The 23,056-nt window shown below is 36.8% G+C and overlaps 2 protein-coding genes across 3 annotated transcripts; one reads left to right on the forward strand and one right to left on the reverse strand.

Moving 5' to 3' along the window:
* Window positions 1-1,356: 1,356 nt before the first annotated feature.
* Window positions 1,357-22,007, reverse strand: LOC106711709. Of its 2 annotated transcripts, XM_014504089.2 has the most exons (8): window positions 13,466-13,795; window positions 13,326-13,358; window positions 11,527-11,652; window positions 10,252-10,462; window positions 6,553-6,660; window positions 4,141-4,288; window positions 3,107-3,296; window positions 1,357-1,517 (listed from the first exon to the last, which is right to left on the reverse strand). In XM_014504089.2, the coding sequence occupies exons 1-8, from the start codon at window positions 13,517-13,519 to the stop codon at window positions 1,395-1,397; spliced, it is 993 nt and encodes a 330-aa protein (XP_014359575.1). In that variant the 5' UTR covers window positions 13,520-13,795; the 3' UTR covers window positions 1,357-1,394. The 2 variants fall into 2 exon arrangements, with proteins under 2 accessions (XP_014359575.1, XP_045540873.1); XM_045684917.1 differs by lacking the exons at window positions 13,326-13,358; window positions 13,466-13,795 and adding an exon at window positions 21,794-22,007.
* Window positions 19,305-20,324, forward strand: LOC123722606 (histone-lysine N-methyltransferase SETMAR-like). Its single transcript, XM_045684916.1, has one exon. It carries the CDS (start codon window positions 19,305-19,307, stop codon window positions 20,322-20,324), a length of 1,020 nt encoding a protein of 339 aa, XP_045540872.1.
* Window positions 22,008-23,056: the final 1,049 nt, after the last annotated feature.

The raw sequence follows: 23,056 nt of genomic DNA on the forward strand, positions 1-23,056 counted from the left end.
TTTTATAATCGTAGGGGAGTCGAATTGGGAATTTTTGGTTTTACTCGATTTTGGCAGTTAAACATAATAGAGGAAGTTTGCACTCAATCTAGTAAATTTACCACAAATTTAACACTTAGCCTTACAATTAGCCGATCAGGATACTAGGTAAAAAAATCTATTGTTTAAAATGATCTAGTGCGTCAGTTTGAAACAGGATAAGTTAATTGCATGCAGAAAAGTCTACTTTTCAAATATCTGACAACTAGCTTTTACCCGCGACTCCGTCCGCGCGGAATAAAAAATAGAAAACGGGGTAAAAATTATCCTATGTCCGTTTCCTGGTTCTAAGCTACGTGCCCACCAATTTTCAGTCAAATCGATTCAGCCGTTCTTGAGTTATAAATAGTGTAACTAACACCACTTTCTTTTATATATATAGACTAGCTGTCGCCCGCGACTCCGTCCGCGCGCAGTTAAAAAATGGGGGGGTATGAAAAATAGATGTTGGCCGATTCTCATAGATACCGGATAAGCACAAAAAATTTCATCAAAATCGGTCAAGCCGTTTCGGAGAAGTATGGCAACGAAAACTGTGACACGAGAATTTTATATATTATTTATTTTGGGCTGAAAATTGCAATTCAGACTTTTCTGAATGTAATTGACTCACCCTGCCTTAATCTGACGCGCTTCAGTATTTATAAAAAACTTCCTTTACTATTCTGACCAGTTACTCTAAAAGTTTCATTTGTGGTGGGGGTTTTTAATTGGATGCAAGGTTCCCCGCTTATGTTTAACTGCCACGCTCGTTTAAATCCAAAAACCCCCACTTCACCTCCCTTACTAGAAATAATAATATTGCTATTTATAAGCATTTATGTCAATTTTTACAGTAGATGATAAATATAAAAAAAAATCTGGAAATGTTGGACTTTAAAAGGTTTCTTATCAATTATAGTTTTTTTCTAAAGTTTAAATGTAATGGTTTGAATACAATGCCATTTGTTGTCTGTTTTGTTCAAAGAAAATGTAAGGGATAAAGAATTATTACTGCAGCCTAGTTCTAGATAACTAATGTTCTGTACAAAGTTGATGTAAATAAAATACATTGTTATATTGTAATTATTATTATTATTAAATCGTTTTTTTTTGAGGAAATTCTGCTTTTTATTTTACTTTTAATACTCAGCTTTGTTATATTTATATTATTTATTATACTACTATAAATGCGAACATTTATATGGATATTTGTATGAAGGTATTTCCAAAACGGATCAACGGATCTTGATGAAATTTGTCACAAACGTAGAAAATAGTCTGGAAGAACACATAGACTATTAAGTTTTTTTTTAAATACCGGACAAAGTCGCAGGCGACAGCTAGTAAACACATAAATATTGTTTTTGATATATTTAATTGACAAAGAATTCGTTGGAGCGTTGATTCTGGTTGTGACGCCATTTGCAGGCCCAGTTCCAGCACGACATGCCCGCCCATGGCTCGTCCGTGTAGAAAACTTGCCCGTTCTGGTACATCTGGAATTAAAATATAATTTATTAATTAAAAATTTGTTTATCTCCAATGTAGGAATTCGAGCCTTCTCTCAACTTATATAAAACACAAGCTAGTGGATTAAAAAAAAAGCTTTTGTTAATGACTGTGTAAATCTGTGTTAAATTTCAACAAGATACGTTGAGTTGTTCCGGAGATAACTTCAAACAAACATCCATCTAAACAATCGCATTTATAATATTAGTAAGATTTAAATTGTAGCAATTGTCACTATTTTATGAACGCAACAACAATATTTGTTGGGTGTACGAATTGGTCGGGTCGCCCGGTGCAATACCACGACCACACAGAAAACAGGCGTCAAGTGGAAACAATTCCGCGTTACGTCGGATGAGTGTGGTGCCGGAGGCCTAATTTTAGTCCTTGCACTTCTTGCAATCCACTTCCCCTTCCCACCCTTTCCTTTTTAGGAAAGGATGGGAAGGGGAAGTGGATTTGCCGGAGGAGGGGACGCATAGGAAAGAGAAATATCCTCTTTCTGTGCGTCCTTTTCTCCGTTGATTAAAGGTAGGCAACGCATCTGTATTTGCGGATGTCTATGGGCAACGGTCGCCTCGCTATTACGGCGAATCCAGGTGGTCGTTTGCTCGTTTGCCGCCTTATGATATAAAAAAAAAAACGACCAAAGTTATCTAACACAGTGGACATGAGTCAAACTATGACGGCTCATTAGCGCCACTTTCATCGTCAAAATGTGTCACAAGATCCTTGTCATACAATACTTGTCGTACTATGTCTATTATAGGTGTGACAATTACTGACAAAACTAACCACGATAGCAGCGCTTCTCTGCAACAAGCTTATCTGGGCTCGTAAGAGGCGCTGCTATCGCACTTAGTACTTATAATACAACCTATTTAGGAATAAAAAAACTTGTGAGCCGTCATGGGACGCCTGGCAGATGTGAAACATCGTGTGTGTACAAGTAATGTGCATAAAATATTAAATATTATAATTAAATAAATAATAGTACTAATGATAATGATAATGACAATGGCAATGGCAATGGCAATAATATTAAGAAAAATGTTTAAATCAGAAAATTAATAAATATGTGGAATAATAATAGTAATATAAAATATTCAATATTATTAAACTAAACACATAAAATATATATATGTATACCTCAGTATAGCGTGACGACCCGTCGCCACGGCAAGCGTCGCCACGCCAACGATTCGGTTTACAAGTGATCCTATAGATGTTTCACATCAAAAATGCCGTAACGTACAAGGATCTAGTGACACTGTACACTGTGACATAGGGACGCTAGTGTGCTGTCATAATTCAGTTTGAATTATGCTCACCGGCTTAGATAGTTGTGGCGGTTTATACATTGTCTACAGACACTATTCTACTACTAATGTCTGTCTGTCTGTGCAAAATCGTGTTCTGAGTAATCTCCGAAACGACTGGACAGATTTTGACGGCTTTTACTGAAAGTTAGTTGATGCAAGCGGGATAGATTATAGGCTATTTTTCAAACAAGAGTCACTGTAGTCCTAACTAGTTCCTGTACTCTACTGTTCTACCTGTCCTGTGAAATACTTACGAAAGATAGATCGGAGCTCTTATAACTGACGCCATCATATCCGAAGCGGAGTATAAAATTCATAGAGAATATTGAGAAGATGCAACGGACGTCTGTGGTGGCTGGCAAGAAGTAGCGATACGGTCCACACCAGTACGACACCTTAGGTTCATACTCTACTGATTCAGGGAACTCTTCGCGAGGATTTATTCTGAAGATATACATTTATACATTAGTAGTTGTCAGCAACGATCACATCATGATGGTCACAATACAATGAAATTTTAGATTATTTAGAACTTAATACTTCACTGCTACACATCATCATCTCCCTGGCCTTCCCACTCACGTGGGGTCGGCACATAAGGTTTTATAAACCTTAAAGTTTTAAATTAATTTTTTACAGCCGCCTGCCTGTCGTCAACCCTACTTCATCATCCTACCTTTATCCCTATAGAGGGTCGGCACAGTATGTACTCCTCCATACATCTCTATCAGCCGTTATATCTAAATTTACCCCCTTCTTATCCTCTTTCACACAATCCATACATACTTTCTTTGGTCTTCCTCTACCATCCCTACTTGGGAGGTAAATTTTAAAATTAAAATATAATAGCTAAATAATACAAAATTACTTATAAATATAAATCAACAGTAAAAATAAATAATAAACATTATAAATAGAACAAAAATTCAAGTTCTTGTCTCGATAATAGTTCTGTATTGGTATTTTAAAACTTTATTCACTCCAATAGTACCTAATTCCGCTCTGGTCTCACTCAGATCTAGTCATTCAAGGTGGCAGTATATTTGCATTATTAAGTCTTTTCACTCCACTGCTACTACACTATTATATTGCTATCCCTTATACTCGCTTTGACCAAACAGAGACAGCAATATGCATTAAAACAAGTGTCAAATCAGTTAAAACATATTGCTATCTCTGTTTTGTCAAAGTTAATGACAGGGACAACAATATGTTTTATACAGAGATTTTGTTCTCAGAAACCAACGATTAGACTCTAAAAAATATATGATTTATTTGACATCCATACTTGTAGATGCACTGTGCGTCACTCCAGTTATCATCAGAATGACAATACAGACCCTGACTGGGGTCTTTGGCTTGGAATTGCTCAGCGTGGGGACCCACGTATGTCGTCTCTGAATGTCGATGGTAGAAACCGGAGAAAGCAAATGCACCTGAACATAAAACATATATGATTAATATTATAAATGCGAATATTTAGATGGATGTTTGTTAAAAGGTATCTCCAGAACGGTTCAACGGATCGTAATGAAATTTGGCATATATGTAGATCATAGTCTGGAAGAACACATAGGCTACTTACTAAGTTTTTTTAAATTATTAACTAAATAAAAACAGCTATGATTTATTTTCAAATTCGAAATTATTTAATCAAAGGAACGTTAAATTCGCGGAGGCCATTTTGAAATTTCACTTTTTAGGTTATTTTGTGAAAATTGCAAGTAACATGAAATGATATTGTAAATTAATAGTAGCTAATGTTATTTAATTATCTCAGAAAGTATTTCATCAGAAATGTTTCGGAATTTACTAGATTTAGAGTGTTTCTTGTTCCGATCCAAAGCCTAAACCAATTAAAGTACAATTTAGATGAAAAAACTCAAATATTACTTAATATTTCTGATAAAACACACTTTCTATCAACTATACAACATTAGCTACTCTTATTTTACAACATCACCCCGTTCGGCATAAAAGTCAGAAAGATGACATAATGTTGTCTGAAACATGTTGACTTTTAGAGCTCAGCAAAATGTTGTCTTTTCGATAACTTTTTGCCGATGTCATTTTGAAGCAATCTCAATGATAACTAAATGATGACTTTTCGAGAACATATTTTTTTGTTAATAAAACTTTTAAAAACCAACAGCGGCCATTTTGTTCTATACGGACCTCTCACTCATCCATTAAAGAGTGATTGTTGACAAGCGTAAATTGCATCGTAATTCGTTCGGCATTGCTAAGTGTTTTTATTCAATTATTACAACATGAACGTAATATTTTTGACTTAACATACTGGTTGAAAATATAATTAATAGTATTTGTTATTCTTATTATTCAGTTAGTTATCAAGAATTTAATTGCCGAACAAATAAACTTGTAAGTATGAATATAGGTTATAAACACATTTTTTCATATTTTATAACTAATTAAATTATTTAAAATTGTAAGACGATGCTCGTCGCTATTTTAATTAAATGCAGTTTAAATATTTTACTTTTTAAAATATTTCTAAATTTAAACATTTGTATACAATTTTGTTCATTTAATTCATACATAATAAAAAAAAAACTTATCAGCATCGTCTTTGTAAAAGTGTGTGATAAAATTTAGAATGCGCTAAAATTTAATGAATATTTTCAATTTCTGATTTGATATTTTTTTTAGGATTCAACACAAGATGTATTTCGTAGTTTTTTGGGATAAAACGTCTGCAATCGTACCTGCATCATGGGTATATTCAGAATCTCGAACTTTCAAGTGGCCGAAAACAAAAATCCTACCTTACTAATTATTCGAGCTGATATGGTATGTAACATGGTATGGTATGTATGATGAGGTATGTAACAAATAAAGTTGTTCAATTATATATAATTATTTTGTTCCTTATTAATAAAACACTTTATTTTCAGATAGCGGAATAAATAATATACCAATGCCACCTGCCACGTACGTGAGCCAAAAAGATCAGCAACTACCACCAACATTTAAAACTCCTATATCATTACTTGAGCCGTAAAAGTATTTATAATTTTAATAATAAGATTATTTATATTGGTATGTAATATCGTTACTATTCATTGTGTTATCAAATAAACAATAATTAAACCTATTTTCCATGTCAATTTTAATTTTACACTAGCCTCTTAATTTTAACATAAAAACGTTAACTTTATGATCTCTAGAAAATGTTATCTTTCTGATATCTTTTTAATGATCTCTAAAAGATGGCACTAGATGGCTCATAAGAGAGCTTTATGTTAACTTTATGTTAACTTTTTGGTTATCATTTCTGATATCAGATCTTGAATAATGTTGACATTAAGAGAACTTTATGCTATCTTCTTGCCGAACAGGACTTCATTTTGTATCACAATTTTCACAAAATAACTAAAAAAATGAAATGTCAAATATCATAATGGCCGCCATGTATTGAATTTGTCATTTCTCTGTTTAAATCCTTTGACTTTCAATTGAAACGAGATACAGAAAAAATTAAATAACTTTTATAACATACACATCAAATTCAACAATGTATATTATCTTGGTAATTATTTCTTTTCTTGGTTTCGTTAATTATTTTCATAAAACATCAAGACACAATAGTCTTCTTCGCTATTATTTGTTAAAATACAGTCGAATTGATAACCTCCTTCTTTTTGAAGTCGGCTAAAAAGTGATATCAAAGAAAAATTACCTCTAAAAGTATAGCAATGCGGTTTTCTTTCGCTTGATAATATCATTTGTGCATCCTCTTGGTTGTGCGCTGAAGCTATGTAATAAGATGTTCCCAGACATTTGAACTCTGGAAATAATTAATTTGGCATATTCGTTTCTGGAACTCTTCTATTAGTAGAAGAGACCGTGGTAGCGTCGACTTTCACACCTCTGTAATAAGTAGGCATGCCTATTCTGCTATCATTTGACATGAAATTCATTTGGTTATCAATAGAAAGTGATGAAAGAAAATTGATTAAAATTAATTTAATTTAAAATTGCCATGAACATTTTTCGAATGGCAAGTTAACGTAGGAATGGTTATTAAATGTGAAGGTCTACCTCCCACTGGCTCTTAGACTATATTGTGTTTATTGTATTTTGTTATTTAATTATCGTCTATGAAATGAAGCAACTCAATAATAGCAAGTCAAGACTTTTAAAATTATACATACAATATTTACACGTACATATTATACAAACAACAACATGGTCTAGGGATATATAAAACTTTTTTAAATAACTTAAAAAGTACTGGCCTTACAAAAAAAACAGTTAATGACAAATTATAAAAACATTAACAAGTTCCTTTGTTAGAAATTATATATAAACCAAACAATTTATTATTAATTATAATCTGTACAGATTAATCGATTAATGTTTTTCCGGTTACATAATCTATGTATCTAGTGCTACCATTCTTTCTCTTTGTTTTTTTCTGCCATGTAAATCTAATGTGCTCCTCATCGTATTAGTATAACTCAATCCGTTTTGTTATTGCCAAAACCCTACAGGATATGGACCTAGGATACGCAATAAACAAATGTGCCTTATATAGTTTTATTGCCAAGTTAACTAAATTAAAAAAAAAAACGAGATGCCGAAAGATAGGTCTGCAACGCCATTGAATGCGTCGTCAGCGTCATCTACATCTACGGCAAATAGTTCGGGAATAGCTGCAAATTTTAAAAACTCAGTGGGATTTCCTGTTATGTAAATTGGAAATTTTTGATGCGGATGTACCTGGTCCACGAAGACTTATGGGATTGCATCGAAGAGTCGGTGCATGGAGTTCCCAAACCTACTTGCACTTGCGAAAATATGTTTAATGGTACAGCCATCATCTTTTGCACACGTGCGAAATGCAACCACCTGGTTTGAAGCATGGAATAATCTCAAGAAGGCATATGAAGACAAAGGGCTATGTAGACGCCTAGGTCTGTTACGCACATTATTCGGATTGAAATTGGAACAGTTTGATAACATGGAAGCGTATCCTTGGAGATCACGGAGTTAGATCAACAACTACGAGATATAAACGCTCCATGGGATGATGATTTTCTGTCTGTGGATTTTGATCCGCTCATCATGGCGTTAGAAAATTTAAACATCAAATTATGCAGTGAAATAGTAAAGGGCAAATTATTACAGGAAAATCTACGCAGAGATTTTGAGAAATGCGAAGAAAATGCATTATTTACACATCGGGTGAAGAATGAAAAGAAAAATTTTTCGAAGGTAAGATGCTTTATATGTAAAAAACCCAATCACTATGCCAAAAACTGTCCAAACAAATTAATAAAAAGGAGAAAAAATGTGACTTATCACATTTTTAGAAGGCCTGGAATGAAACATTATTGACAGCGTTATCTGTTGACATAAACTCTAATGCATAGTATATAGATTATAAAACTAAATTGGAAACAAACCAAGTGTTCCAGAAACGTCTAATTGTCCCGTCTCTAGTAATGAGGATACATTAGATAAAGAAAAAGAAGAAAAAATTTTTAAAATTGTCAACGGATGGCGAGTTGTAAACAGAAAGCGTAAGAACAGAAAACGCTCAACTGTAGTCATCGACTTACAGACTTACAAGCTGTGGAATGACTGAAGCACATTCAAGCGTGGTGTTTTAAGTCAGACACTACTACTGAGACTATTTTAGCCTTTCTAAATAAGATCGGTTAGTCTAATTACACTTTGGAATACCAGAAAGTAAATGCCAGGAACTTTCGGTCTCGATAGGTAGTACTAATATCGAACAAGTAAGCTGTACGTCATTTTTAGGTTTCGAGATCGACCGCGGTCTCATGTGGGGCTCGCACATTGACAAGCTATGCGCTAAACTAGGTACCGCGTGCTTCGCATTGCACCGGCTCGCGCGAGTCATCCCGCTGATATCGTCCGCAGCTGCTACTTCGCGACCGTACACTCGCTGCTGCAGTACGGCACCGAGCTGTGGGGGCGCGCGGCCGACAGGGAACTGGCATTCCGTCTGCAAAAACTCGCGGTTAGGGCGATCGCTAGGGTACCGCGGAAGATCTTAACATTGCCGTCACTAGTTATTTTCCAGGTGGCGATGTTCACCCGTCAAACGCTTCGCGACTTAAAAACACAAAAGGAATCAAACAGCAGCAGTATGATGACTCGCGGCGTGGACAAGCTAGCTCCAGTGGCGCATCGACTGGCTACGACGGAGAAGTCGACACACGTCATGGGGCTTGCTGTCTACAACTGTTTGCCGGACCACGTCAAAGCGGCTACCAGCCTCGCGTCATTTAAAAATATATTAAAATCATGGCTTATCAAGAAGGCTCTGTATAGCTATGAAGAATTTTTTTTATTTCTTTGTTTACAATAAGATTTTATAACATTTACTTTTATGACCTGTAATTTATATATTACCAATAAAACGACAACATGAACACCACAACATCATGAACTTTTCGAGAAAAAGGTCGAGGAGGATTCAGAGGACGAGGAGGCAAGCCTGCGAGCCAGCCCACTTAGTCTGAAGAGCCCACAAACGAGACTCCGGTCTCAGCCGACCCTGTCCCGAAGCCGTTACCACCTACACCAGTTAGGAAGCCAGACCTCACGCCTAAGCACATCTCAACAGTCCCATCAGTTGAGCGCAACTACCCTATGATCCTAGACTCAGCTCTAGTGGAGGGAATTTCTGGATTTATCCAATGCGCCTCTGAACGGAGATTCAACCTGGATTATTCCAGTTTCATAGACCTAGTGCAGGCATCGTACCAATCCGCGGTGACGTACGATCGCGCTCTTAAGAAGCACATATCTAGCAGCATGTATCAATACTACTGCGTAGTGCTTCTATGGAAACGGTTATATTATGTAATCGCAAGAACCCTGCACACACATTAACGAAGATTTGAAAATATGTAAACAGTTAGATTGGCGACCCTTACAGTCATCAAAAGACTGCATCGCACAGATGATCACCCAGCAACAAGAATCGGTAAATTGTACAAGAATAACCGCGAAATACAACGATCTGCTAATAACAAAAATAAAATCAAATGTGTAGATAGTTGTTTAGTCGACGGACTACACTGCAGACCGGCATCGCAATGCAAGAAACAGGGTTGCTTAGGGTTGAAAATGAACTCCAGTACGTTGCATTCTTCGGGCGGAGGAGTTACTTAACGACCAGTAGAATAAGTTAATCTTAAGAACGCATGTATGTCCGATAACATTGATAGTGTAACATAAAGCTTTATTGTATACTCATGTTCTCTTTAGAGATAAGTTTGACAGAAAATTCAGTTCGCTTGTAACCTTCTTAGAGTGAAGTTGTCTTATAAATTGAATAAAATATATTTCAAAAAGCCCTTTCCCTTACCGCACGACATAACTCACATGAAAAAAATGTTACCTGGACTGGCGTATAATCCGAAAGGTATTTTAGCCTGTGTTGATTTTATTTTAGCTTCGGACGTGTCCATTTTCTTGTTAAGTTTTAAAAGTACCATAGACATTAGCGCCATGTCAGTCTCGAAGAGCAATCGCTTTAAATCCTTTATGTGCGTGTCTATAAAAGTAAACAGTCTTTTCTGAGCCGTCTCCAGAATCTCACGTCGCTCTATCTGCAAATTCATAGATTCCTTCATTCATAACACTGTTTATTAATAATAAAATCTACTTACTGTTGTAATGTATTATTGTTAATGTAGGTAGGTTACGTTAACCTACCCTACTGATTTCGCTAAATAAATCAGTCCCCAGAAAACCGCCGTTTGAATTATACCATACACTATAACTGTGACAATCCAGAAGAAAATACGAATCGGTTCATTCGTTTAGGCGAAAAGAAGTGACTATCGAACTTACAAACCCGCATAAAAACTTAGTTCGTATCTGAACGCACAGTTGCAGTTGTTATTCAGTTAAAATCAGTGTGATTTCACTCTATTCGTCTTTACTATTCGTGTTTTATGGGATGTTTTTTCAAAGTGGTTCAATAAATAAGATTTAATAGTTCCAGTGTTCAATAAAGCTTACATCTACATTTAGTGTGTTAGCAATATCAAACAAGAACAAGGGGTTTTAGAGTCTTTTGTATTAAGTAAGAGGAAAGAAGGGTTTTGGGCACAGCTAAAGAGTAACTAGGACACAGAGGGGCACACTGGTGATCAGTGTATTGTCATCCCTTTCATTTAGACAAAAAGAGAGAATATAAATCACGTCGGTGGCTCAAGGGTTAAGCACTTGACTTGCAATCTGCAGGTCTTGGGTACGAATCCTGCCATGTAGCAATGTGATTTCCGATTTACATATGTACATTTATCCGACATTCGTACGGTGAAGGAAAACATCGTGATGCAACCCGTACATATGTGTGAATTCCCGGGAGAAAAAGACGGCGACGCGACTCGTCACAAGTAAAGCTTTGTCTCCCGAAATAGCGAAAAGTGGATTGAGGAGGTTCATTTGGCCACACCAAATGGTGGTCCGTGATCTCTGCCTACCCCTCTGGGTTACAGGCGTGAGTTACTGCAGTCGTAACCATCTGTTACACATTACCGAGTTTTTTTTTCTCCGTGATCCCCTGATATGTGTAGGTCAGAGACTTTCGTTGCTTTTTACTTTAATACTTTTTAATTTGTGTTTTAATTTTGTGATAATTATTAATGATGCAAACACACATTACCGGGTTGTGCGGCTCCTTGATGCGGCTGTTCATGTAGCTGTAGTACTCTTGCAGCCTTTCGAATTTCTCGTCTGCGTAACTGTGCCGCGGGTCTATCTCTTTTGCGCTCGGCAAGTTGTACGGTTTCTAGTGGAGACGAATATAATGTTTAAAAGGCTTTCTTTTAAATGAATAGACAAGACTACACTTTTATTATCTAACTAGCTGTCACCCGCGACTTCGTCTGCGCGGAATTAAAAAAAACGTAATATGTAGCCTATATGTTTTTCCAGACTGTGTTTTATATCTATACCAAAATTTAATTAAGATCCATTAAGCCTTTTTGGAGATACCTTCAAACATACATCATTTTCCATCCATCCATCTACATTTTTTAAATTTTTTCGGTCATAAGAACCTTCTTCTGACAATAACAAACACAACAAAAAAAAAAGTGAAATCGATCCAGCCGTTCACGCGTGATGGCGTGACCAAGGGATATAGGGATTCATTTTTATATATATGTGGGGAAAAAGTAGATTTAATTTAAATTATTTTAGATGTTTAGTTTATTACCAAGTACGATTTTATAAGTTTAAAATAGCAACATTGTATCCCGACCATGACGTAGACTGACAGATGACATTTGACAGATTTGATTAAGAAAAGATGTTCTGTGAAGCTACGATATGTTGAAAAAGATTAAAGTGTTTTCTTGGCAGTTTACTGAAGTATTTTTTCAATAACGACCCCACATATATAGATAACATGGAACGTCGTTTTTGACACAAAGCTTTAAAATACCTCTTTAGAGATGCAAGCACAAAATGTTCGAGGCAAACCTCGTGGCAGTAGCCATCCCGGCGGAAACCGCCGAGCAGCACGCGACGCGAAAAGAGCATACGAATATCACAATTAAAGGAAGATGGTCGAAAATTGGGCTTACGAACCAGCCCTTTATAACTCACAACGTGAAATCATCCGTCGCCAGCCGACCCAGCGCTCCCAAAACTGGAAGCAGCGCAACAACAAACAGAAAGAAGACAATAAAGTTGATACTGTGGTTCCCAGCACGTCTGAAGGCCCAGTACGCAAAATGTTGATCTCGGGGGTTTCATCCCTATAGTGAACGAGACTTATGAAAAACTTAGAGGCGTAGATCCGCGCTTACATAAACGTCTACCGCTAAGCATGTTTACGTTACTTGAAGCAGTACGAAGATCTGGACAGAATGTGCTAAATTTAAGAACCGACGCAAGAGAAGTACTTCAAGAAGAGATTATCAAGTGGTTCCACAACCTATAGTTGATTATATTTCACACATTACCGATACCATCGCACAAGATGGAAAAGAAACTAAAGTTAATTTACCACAGGCAGCTATACCAAGAGAAACAATTATGGAAGGTGACATCAAGATAGCGGAAAGTGGAACATGGAACGTAATACGTTATTCAGAAATCCTATACCTGCAAAACAAACTATAATTTCGCCACAGACTACTCTAATACATTTTTATTTAAAAAAAAAACATCCATCCATTCATCCAAACATTCGCATATACTATTTAGTAAGATGTCATCAGAATAAAAAAAACTCTTGCGCAAGGAAATAACAAAAAAATGTTTTTTTAAATGTTTTCCAGATGAACAAATATTGATTAAAAGTCCCGTGGTTGCGTGGCCAGTGCACGCCGCATACCAGAATTCTACCTTTTTCTTTTTATGTTTCTGTAATTTTTCATCTTCCTTTGTCATTGTTGTACAACGCAACTAGCAAGTTGACGATAATTAATAAAACTATAAATTGTGTGAACTTACCGTTTCAACTGTTGGAAACGATAGTCGGGCCAACTGAAAAGGGAAGAGTTATTAACATCTGTTGTCCATAAATGTTAAACAATTGAATAAAGGAAAAAGTGCATTTATACAACGGCCGTAGTTATATAAAAACAAATTACCAGTTGAAATGACGACACATCACCGTTACCCCCCAACGCTGATGAAAATAGCATGAGGAACTGAAACGTAACGTTAACAAAAAGAAAATATTAACCATCTAAGTCATCAAATTCGCACTGGGTCGGCGTAATTATGTTAGGACTACTCATCCCTAATATAGGGGTAGGCTCAAGACCTTCGTTAGGTATGTGTATGTGATGATGACTGCAAATCAAGCATTCAGTCTCAGTTGGAACAATACGCATTGCTACATTACTCAACGTAGAACTCATATCGAATAAAACGTTATATTTTTTACATTGATCAAGCCGTTGTTTTGTGTTGTGCACACTTCTGGGTCAATAAAAATAAACACGGAATCAAAATTAATATTCCTTACCACGCAAGTTTCAAAAAAAGTTTTATATATTGGACCCATAACTGCGGCCTGTTTGGGAGCCGGTTTCATAGTATTTTCTAAACGACAAAGCTTTATAGTCTAGTTATTAAATTTAATTTGATAAAAATATTAATTGACTATAAAACAAGTGTAACGCGCCGCGCAGCGTAAAAGAAACGATCGCACGCGCAAGGTTAGATTCGCCTACCAATTTTTTTTTTTTGTGACTGAGTAGTCACTGTTTGCCTTGTATTTACAGTTTCACCGGGCTTGAGGTGGCCGGGCGCAGATGGCGCTTAGCCTAAACCTCATTTAAGAGTAACTAGTCTCGAGGGCTCCATCAGGAGCCTCGGCTCGGGCTATTACTTCGTTATTATTACCGGATTGGGAGGTCACCGAGCTCTTACGTCGCTTCGGTGGACGCTCCATGGAGTGACTGGGCGCAAGGGCCCCAGAGAGGGGACCTCGGCTTGGTCGGTTGCTGTTATCTGATTGCTGTTATTAATACAGCTAACATTATTACCACTTCGGAAAGCGTTAGCCTGGGCGATAGTAATTGCATCGTCTTGAAAGTCAAGAACGTGCCTAGGTCTACGATAATCCCGACGAAACTTACCGAGCGCGATTGGATTGTAGGTGGCGGCACCTACAACTAGTGGATTAGGATGACCGACGGCAGAGTCAAAATAACGACGCGACGCCAATTTCAGGTGTTGGGCAATGGTGGGCAAGTCCAAGTCTATATGAAGATCACTGTTGCGCATGTACCACGGGGCTCCCGTGGCTCTACGCATGAATCTATTCTGATTCACCTGAAGTCGATGTATTTGTTTCGGGGCGATGTGCGCGAATACCGGACTAGCATACGTCATGACGGGACAAACTACTGATTTATAGAGTGTCACCTTGTTCCGAAGGGACATTTTACTCTTTCTATTAAACAACGCGGAAAGACGACCTAGGATGAAAGTCGCGCGGTTCCTGACCCGGGTCACATGAGCGGAGAAGTTAAGTTTAGAGTCCAGTATGACATTTAACAGTAGATATTTAACTTGGTCTTCCCAAGGTATTGGGCTGTCCATGAGTTTAATGGATGAAAGAACAGCCTCTTTCTGGCGTGAAAAGTAGAGCGCCGCGATTTTGCTAAGGTTAATTTCGATCCTCCATTTCCGAAACCAGGCACCAAGTGTATTGGCAGCGGTTTGGAGTCGTCGACATATAGCATCGGGTTTACGACCGGAAGTGAATATCGCCTAGCGACGGCGCGCGGTGGGTTAAATAGCGAGCCGTTACATTTCAAGGTCGATATGGGCAGTCGGGATACACTCGCTCAGGCGCGCACACGCCGTCTTCTCTCGCTCGCTCACATACTTCCTTCGACGAACTTGTAAACAGGCATTTAAAGAATTTGTATCATGTGATTGTTTTTTGAATAATAGACATTATATCAGACAATACTTTCGTTTTATTGGAACTCAAATATATTCGTCTATTACACAAGTAAATACTAGCCGCTAGTAACTAACACTACACACACGGGCGTCGCTTTGAATAGAAATAAAATACCTGGCCCCTATTCTGCAGACGTACATGCCAAACAATTTCTTAACTGGGCGGAATTAAAAACATTTCTTATCCAAAAATTTTCGCGCACCTAAACAATCAATGTTCCAAAAACATAACGAGTCGATTACAGAATACTATCATAGAGTAGAGCTCTGTCGAAGTAAAATAGTAAAAAAACTGAACGCGGAAATCTTAGATAATACTTTACTGGGTCGCCTTGCAACCACTGAGGAGACCGCACTAAATGTCTTTATAAACGGGATTAGTTCAGATATCGGAATGATGTTAAGGAATAAAGGGTTTAATAATCTGTATGAGACAGGGCGTTTCGCCCTACAGGAAGATAAAATCAGAGCCATGAATAACGCCCGTCAAGCGCTATTTAGAACAAACTCCCCACGTCTCTCAATTGTACCACATAAACCCCCGTTCTGTACAAACCTTCCCACTCAACGTCCCATGACATATCCTCAGCATAGATCACTAAGCAATCATTTAAACCCAACACACAAAAAAACTAAGATATGCAATTATTGTAAACACCCAGGACACGTCATAAGCGAATGTCGCAAACGAGCTTACAATAACCTTAGAAACAAAAACGAACTCGCTCAACCGACACCATCCACTAATGTTAACAATTTAAACTGGTCGGCGACCAACGAGATGGGCAACTCGTCGGGAATCGCTGTCTGCCCAGAGACTTCCGAATTAATCGAAAACTTAAACAACCTTCAACTCTAGAATACCACTGAAACAATATGTTAAAACAAAGTGCAACTCTAGATAATAAAACAGTCAATCGGAGACAATTTAGAGATGTATGCGTTCAAACCGAAGAACATACCCAAACAATTACTTTAAACGAAACCTACGAACAGGGTAGCCAGCCCCAAACTCTCGGTTTCCCCACAAGATTACTATATCCCCTGAATCTTCTAACTCTACTAATTCTCATAAATCAAGCGAACATTCTAAACCAATTCTATAATGACCACTATATCGACGCTGGAAAGCATAAACGCTGTAACCCTTGAAATCGCGAATATGTTTTTCACACGTTAATAATTTTAACCATTATCAAACGATAATGATTTTATTATAGGTTAGCACAAACTACACAACATTGCTAAATACCGCATGCTTGTAGGCGTATCAGCTCACGAGTTATCATTTTTTGGCTCTCCTGTAAAGTTCATACTTTCGGGGTTACAGCGTTTACGCTTTCCAGCGTCGATATATACTTACTATTTACTCCATTTTGTTATGTAATATCATGTAAGATTACTAATACTAGTATATAAGAACCTAGCACATAAATTTCTCAACATCCCTTTGACTTAAATTATTTTGTTATTTTCGTAACATTGTTTTAACCGTTCCCACATAAATTAACTAATATATATTTGTTTAAGTATTGATAAGTACCATTTTAAACCTGTCAATACATCATCTAAGAGTATTGTTCACACGATACCCTTAATATATATTTGTTTAAGTATTGATAAAGTACCATTTTAAACCTGTCAAGACGTCATTTAAGAGTATTGTTCACACGATACCCTTAATATATATTCGATGTCTAAATGGGATCGACACACTCATTGTTTCGACGTTCTACTATGAACATGTAATTGTATCCTAGTAAAAAAAATATTTTATTTAAAAGTTGGCCATATAACAATCATATGTGTTAAAATAAGGCAACATTCAATTTTTTATAATCAGTTTTTGTCAGTGTCTTCTCTGCTCTGTGTCTATGGGCTCGTACTTTGTTTCTTCTCTTGTGTGAGTAGTCAAATACACTGCTTTGAAAGTTTTAATAGTTTTAAAAATATAATAAACGTTCTTAGTTTCTTAGTTATAATATCGCGGTAAAGATAAAATGGAGGCTACTTCAGAAAACCAAAATTTATTGGTATTGGAAGGATTATCGAATTGGATGTCTTGGAAGTTTCAAATTCGTGTAATATTAAAAGCACAAGCAATATTCGGAGTTGTATCCGATTTAAATGATGGAAAAGATGAAAAATGGCCGACACGAGATGCAGAGGCACAATCTATAATTGTATAAATCAAATAGAGACAGCTCAACAAATATGGGAAAAGTTGTGTTCAATATATGAATCAAAATCAGACACGTCTATTCTAGACTAGATCTAGTAGTAGACTAGATGCAGACATACATACATACGTAGATAGACATTGTTTATTTTCATTTTTTTCCAAATCTGAAACCGGTCAAGTTCTGATAGAAATACCTGTACCAGAAACAACTTCCGTTGTACGAAATCATTATTACAATTTATGGTTTAGGTAAATGGCATCTAAAAGGTCGAAAAAGATAATTGAGAGCGTTCTGCACCATTCCAACCCAGTGTCACTACCGGCGACACAAGATGTTGATCATGGATTGGTGGCATCAACTCAAGCGACGGTTACAATTTTAATTAACTTTAGAAATGGGCTAATACATTGTACATTCCTCATTTGTTTTATTACTAACTAAATACGTTTTTGTTTTGCTTTAGATGTTACCTTATATAACAAACAAGCCCAAAAATCAGCGTTATTCAAACGTGCAGGAATATTTTAAAATTTACAACACCACAATGTTCCATGATTGCTCTGATGAGACATTCGAAATATGAAAATAGCGATGTCGACTGTGACCAACATCCTACATACAACGTGTCATATAAAAAGCGAAGGAAAATTTATCCAAGTCCATCAAGAGCAATCTAGCAGTTCCACATCTTCTTCATCCTCATCTTCATCAGAATCTACGGATACAGATTCTAGTGATGAACAAACAGAGCAAACAGCCATTAAAGAACCTAAAACAACACTAAATTCCCAAATGGCTCAATGTTTTTTTGGCTCGAAACCCATCAATATCAAAAAGAAAACCCCAGCTAATGTATCAAGCTAGAGCTCAAAAAAAGAATAAGCCTATGTGATACACTATTTTAAAGAAATGAAGGAACTTGTGGCGGATAATTTAAATTACCCGCCAATAGCGCCCGACTCGCGCTTGACGGCGACGAGCGGCGCTCGGGGGCGATCGGGCGCGTGGGGGCGAGACGCGGTTTTTTGAAGAGTAACCGTTGAGTCCTGACAGTGTGAATACTTTTATAGATGGCTTCTAAAAGTCTTTTTGATGTGTATGTTATTGTGCTTAAGTAAACCGTTTACAACTGTTATATTGTTTTACTAGCTGTGCCCGCGACTTCGTCCGCGTGAAATACTATTTTGGGTAGCATTTTTTTTGGGCTAATTATTTTATTTAACCAACGTGCTATGCTTTGATGTATGTAGAAGAACATAGAAAGAGGTGTGCCCGGACCGCGCCAAATGTAGGTCCTGGGTCTCTGCCTACCCCTCTGGGTTACGGGTCGTGAATTATATTGTTGTTGTGGTTTTTACTTAAACTTATAAAAAATATTCACATAAACATCTTCCCATACAAACTTTCATCCCCTATTCCGTTTTGTTACATTGCAACCTTGAGGGTAAAACTTTTACAAATTTCAAATGTCATATTTATTTATATCAAATCAGCAGCCTAAAAAATAAGTTTAAAGCTTCTAACTGTAAAAATGACGATACTTTCATACAAATTTCCACCCTAACTTTCAACCCCTTACAAACCCTTTTTCGCGTTGTAACGTAGTCTTTATCCTTTCTCGGGTTCTAAACTAAATATTAGGTCCTTACATATGAAATTGGCGTTTTTCGTACTGGCCACTTTAATCACGAATTTCTCCTCTTTGGTAAGGAATTCCAAATTCGAATTTGTACAGCTATAGACTCATGTATTTGTGGTTCGATGACCGTCATTCATTTGTTTTTTTTCTTCTGTTTTTTTCTGTTTGCGTCACTCATTTTACAAAATGGAAAACTTAAAATATCGCATTATTTACGAGTACGAGTTCCGCCGTGGCACTAGTGCTGCGGAAACGACTCGAAGGGTGAATGATGTGTATGGCGGTCGTGTTGCAAAAGAAAACACAGTTCGTTTTTGGTTCCAACGTTTTCGTTCTGGAAATTTCGATCTGCAGAACAAGCCCCGTGGACGGCCTGAGACTCGAGTTGATAATGAAGAGTTGAAGGCTATTGTGGAAGCGGATCCATCGCAAACCACGTCCGAGTTAGCTGCAGGCTGCGATGTTAGTGATAAAACTATTTTAATTCACTTGAAGCAAATTGGGAAGATTAAAAAGCTTGAAAGGTGGGTACCTCACGAATTGACTGAAGCAAACCGGCAAACGGGCGTCGACTGTTGCGTTACATTACTAAACCGGCACAATAATGAAGGTATTTTAAACCGAATCATTACCTGTGATGAAAAATGGGTTCTTTACGATAATCGGAAGCGCTCAGCGCAATGGTTGGATCCTGGCCAGCCAGCCAAATCCTGCCCCAAGCGAAAATTAACCCCAAAAAAGTTACTTGTAAGAGTTTGGTGGACTAGTGCCGGTATTGTTCATTACAGTTTTCTCAAATCTGGCCAGACTATTACGGCTGATGTCTATTGTCAGCAATTGCAAGCCATGATGGAAAAGCTAGCGGCTAAACAACCTAGGCTGGTCAATCGCTCCACGCCACTGCTGCTTCACGACAACGCTAGACCACACACTGCGCAACAGACGGCTACTAAATTAGAAGAGCTTCAATTGGAAAGTCTAAGACATCCTCCGTACTCCCCGGACCTTGCTCCAACAGATTACCATTTTTTTCGAAATTTGGATAACTTCTTGCAAGGGAAAAAATTCAACTCCGATGGGGCAGTCCAAATCGCCTTCAAAGATTTTATTGATTCCCGTCCGACGGGTTTTTTTAGTAAAGGGATCAATGAACTACCTATGAGATGGCAAAAGTGCATAGAAAATAATGGTTCATACTTTGATTAATTAAATATATTATATTAAAAAATATTCGACTTTTTGTTCCTCCCATACAAAACGCCAATTTCATATGTAAGGACCTAATATATGTAACGGCAACAGCAAAGCATATTAAACAAAACATTCACCAAAACCGAATATATTGCCAAACAAAATTTCATCCCCTATTGTTATTTAGCACCCTTGGGGGTAAAATTTTACAAAAATTTAATTTCATATTTATCTTTATCAAATTAACAGCCTTGAAAATAAGTTTCAACCTGCTACCTGTAAAAATTACGATAATTCTATACAAACTTTCACCCCCACTTTCAACCCCTTCAAACCGCTTTTTCGCGTTAAAATGTAGCCTACGTCTTTCCTCAGGCTCTAGAATGAATATTGGTAAGGGTTACAGCAAAGCATATGAAACAAAAAATTCACCAAAACCGAATATATTGCCAAACAAAATTTCATCCCCTATTGTTATTTAGCACCCTTGGGGGTAAAATTTTTCCAAAAATTTAATTTCATATTTATCTTTATCAAATTAGCCTTGAAAATAAGTTTCAACCTTCTACCTGTAAAAATGACGATAATTCCATACAAACTTTCACCCCCACTTTCAACCCCTTACAACCCCTTTTTCGCGTTAAAATGTAGCCTATGTCCATCCTCAGGCTCTAGACTATCTGTGTACAAAATTTCATTTAAATCGGTTCAGTAGTTTTTGCGTGAAAGCGAGACAGACAGACAGACAGACAGACAGACAGAGTTACTTTCGCATTTATAATATTAGTAAGGATTTAACGACAAAAGAAGAACATTCGTTAAAAACTCTATGAAGAGCTAGATATTATTGCACATCCAGAACGCTTGTATAACATGGATGGAAAAGGGTGTCATATTACAGTCCACAAACAAACTGTAGTTTTGGCTGAAAAAGGGCATACAAGAGTACATCTTGTTGCTCCAGAACACGCTGAGAACGTTACAATAGCAATGTGCGTAAATACTGTGGGTATTGCTATGCCACCTATGATTATTTTAAGGGGATTAGGAGCAAACCAAATTTGGCACCTGAAACAAAGTAAACATGGCACCCAAAGGCAGCATGAACAGTACCTTATTTGTAGAGTCCATTCAACATAAAGTACCTGGTAAGTGTCTGCTTATCATTGATGGCGCAAAGTGTCATTTATCATATGAGGCTTTGCAAGCAGAAAAATAATATAGTACTATGCTGCTTACCTTCGAACATCACTGGGATCAAGAAGTTTTGAACTACCTGTGAACTTCTCAGGAGAGAACTTTAAAGCTGCATCTAAAATTTTCTTCAGAACATGGCCAAAGTGTGTGACTCAAACCAATATAATGAATGGATTCAAAAGCACTGGTTTATACCCAGTTGATCCCGAAGATGATTATGCTCCTTCAATTATAACTGAAAGACCTTTATCGGAAACGTTACAACACCAGATCGACCAACTACTTACATCTGTTCAAGCTTCGCCCCCTGTGTCTGAATTTAAGAAAGTGTGAGAATTGTCGTCTGTTTCTGATAGATAGAAAGGAGGTCAGTTCATGTTTCTAACGTCTCTTCAATTTTTCCATCAACGTCCAAAGAGAAGATAGTATCTACATCGACAATATTTTCAGCTGCAACAGCAAAAAGAAAACCAGTTCTTGTTTCTTGCAGTTCTTCAACTGATGCTTCAGATTTAGAATTAGATATTACGGTCAACGACCAGTGCCACCCCATGCTGCTAAGTTAAATTTCAAAAGTGACATCACGAGAAGTGTCTGGGACTGACTAAAATACATCTCATATTTATATGCCCAGATTGATGATTAAAATATCCAAAATTATTATCCCGTATAGTTTCTAAGTTTGTTTTCAGATTTAATTTTTATTTTGTTATAATTATTATCGTTTTTTAATCTTAAGAATCGTTGATTTAAACATTCCTGACTTCAAGACTGACTAACTGACTGTTGTACAGTACCTACTTAGTCTGTAGTGTCTAGGTATTATTTTATTACAATTAATAAAAAAAAAAAGTCATTGATAATTGTTTGTTAGGAAGAAAACCGACAATGTGCCGGTGTATCGGCGCAACACTAGACCTACAAAAATATCAACGCCTATGTCACCTCACTACATCAATCTGACACTTGTTTTGGTAACAAAAGCGCGCCGTTCGCTCCAATTTTTTTACTAATATTGTCTAAAACAATAATAAAAGATATAAAAAACTGTGATGGACGAGTCGGATGTCGGAAAAATTGTGTTGTAAAATTGTAATTGTAAATAAAATAAATATGATAAGTAGATGATAAGTAATAATAAGTATTGTATAATGATAATTGTTTATAAATAAAAGCGGATTAAGCCCCCATTGTCTTATGTACCCCCCCATGGCATATATAAGGAGGTGCCAGAGACATTTGACAAGGGGGACTGCTGCCTGCATCTTCCTGCATTCCGCACAAAAACTATTAATTTTCTCTAAACTCTATTTTACCTCAATGCTTCAATTACAGTGCACGAATCCTACAGACCATTATGTTCCACCATTTATAATTTACCAAATGCAAAAATATGAATATTAAACCAACTAAAAATGAGAGACACAAATAGGAAACTACTTTCCTAAGTTGTCACAACCCTGTAATGCATATGCAAATAATATGAGTGTAAACTAGCCACATTTTGACAAACTCTTCTTCTTCATACTACATCTGTTAAATTTTTATGT

The sequence above is a fragment of the Papilio machaon genome, chromosome 28 (genome assembly GCF_912999745.1).
Source record: "Papilio machaon chromosome 28, ilPapMach1.1, whole genome shotgun sequence".
Lineage (NCBI taxonomy): Eukaryota > Metazoa > Arthropoda > Insecta > Lepidoptera > Papilionidae > Papilio > Papilio machaon.

Coding starts and splice junctions, on each gene's coding strand:
- LOC106711709 (XM_014504089.2), bottom strand. CDS start 13,519: ATGCTATTTTCATCAGCGTTGGGGGGTAACGGTGATGTGTCGTCATTT. Junction 6,661..10,251: donor CGGATTATACGCCAGTCCAG/GTAACATTTTTT, acceptor AATTATTTCCAG/AGTTCAAATGTCTGGGAACA. Junction 4,289..6,552: donor GCATTGCTATACTTTTAGAG/GTAATTTTTCTT, acceptor TTTTATGTTCAG/GTGCATTTGCTTTCTCCGGT.
- LOC123722606 (XM_045684916.1), top strand. CDS start 19,305: ATGGAAAACTTAAAATATCGCATTATTTACGAGTACGAGTTCCGCCGT.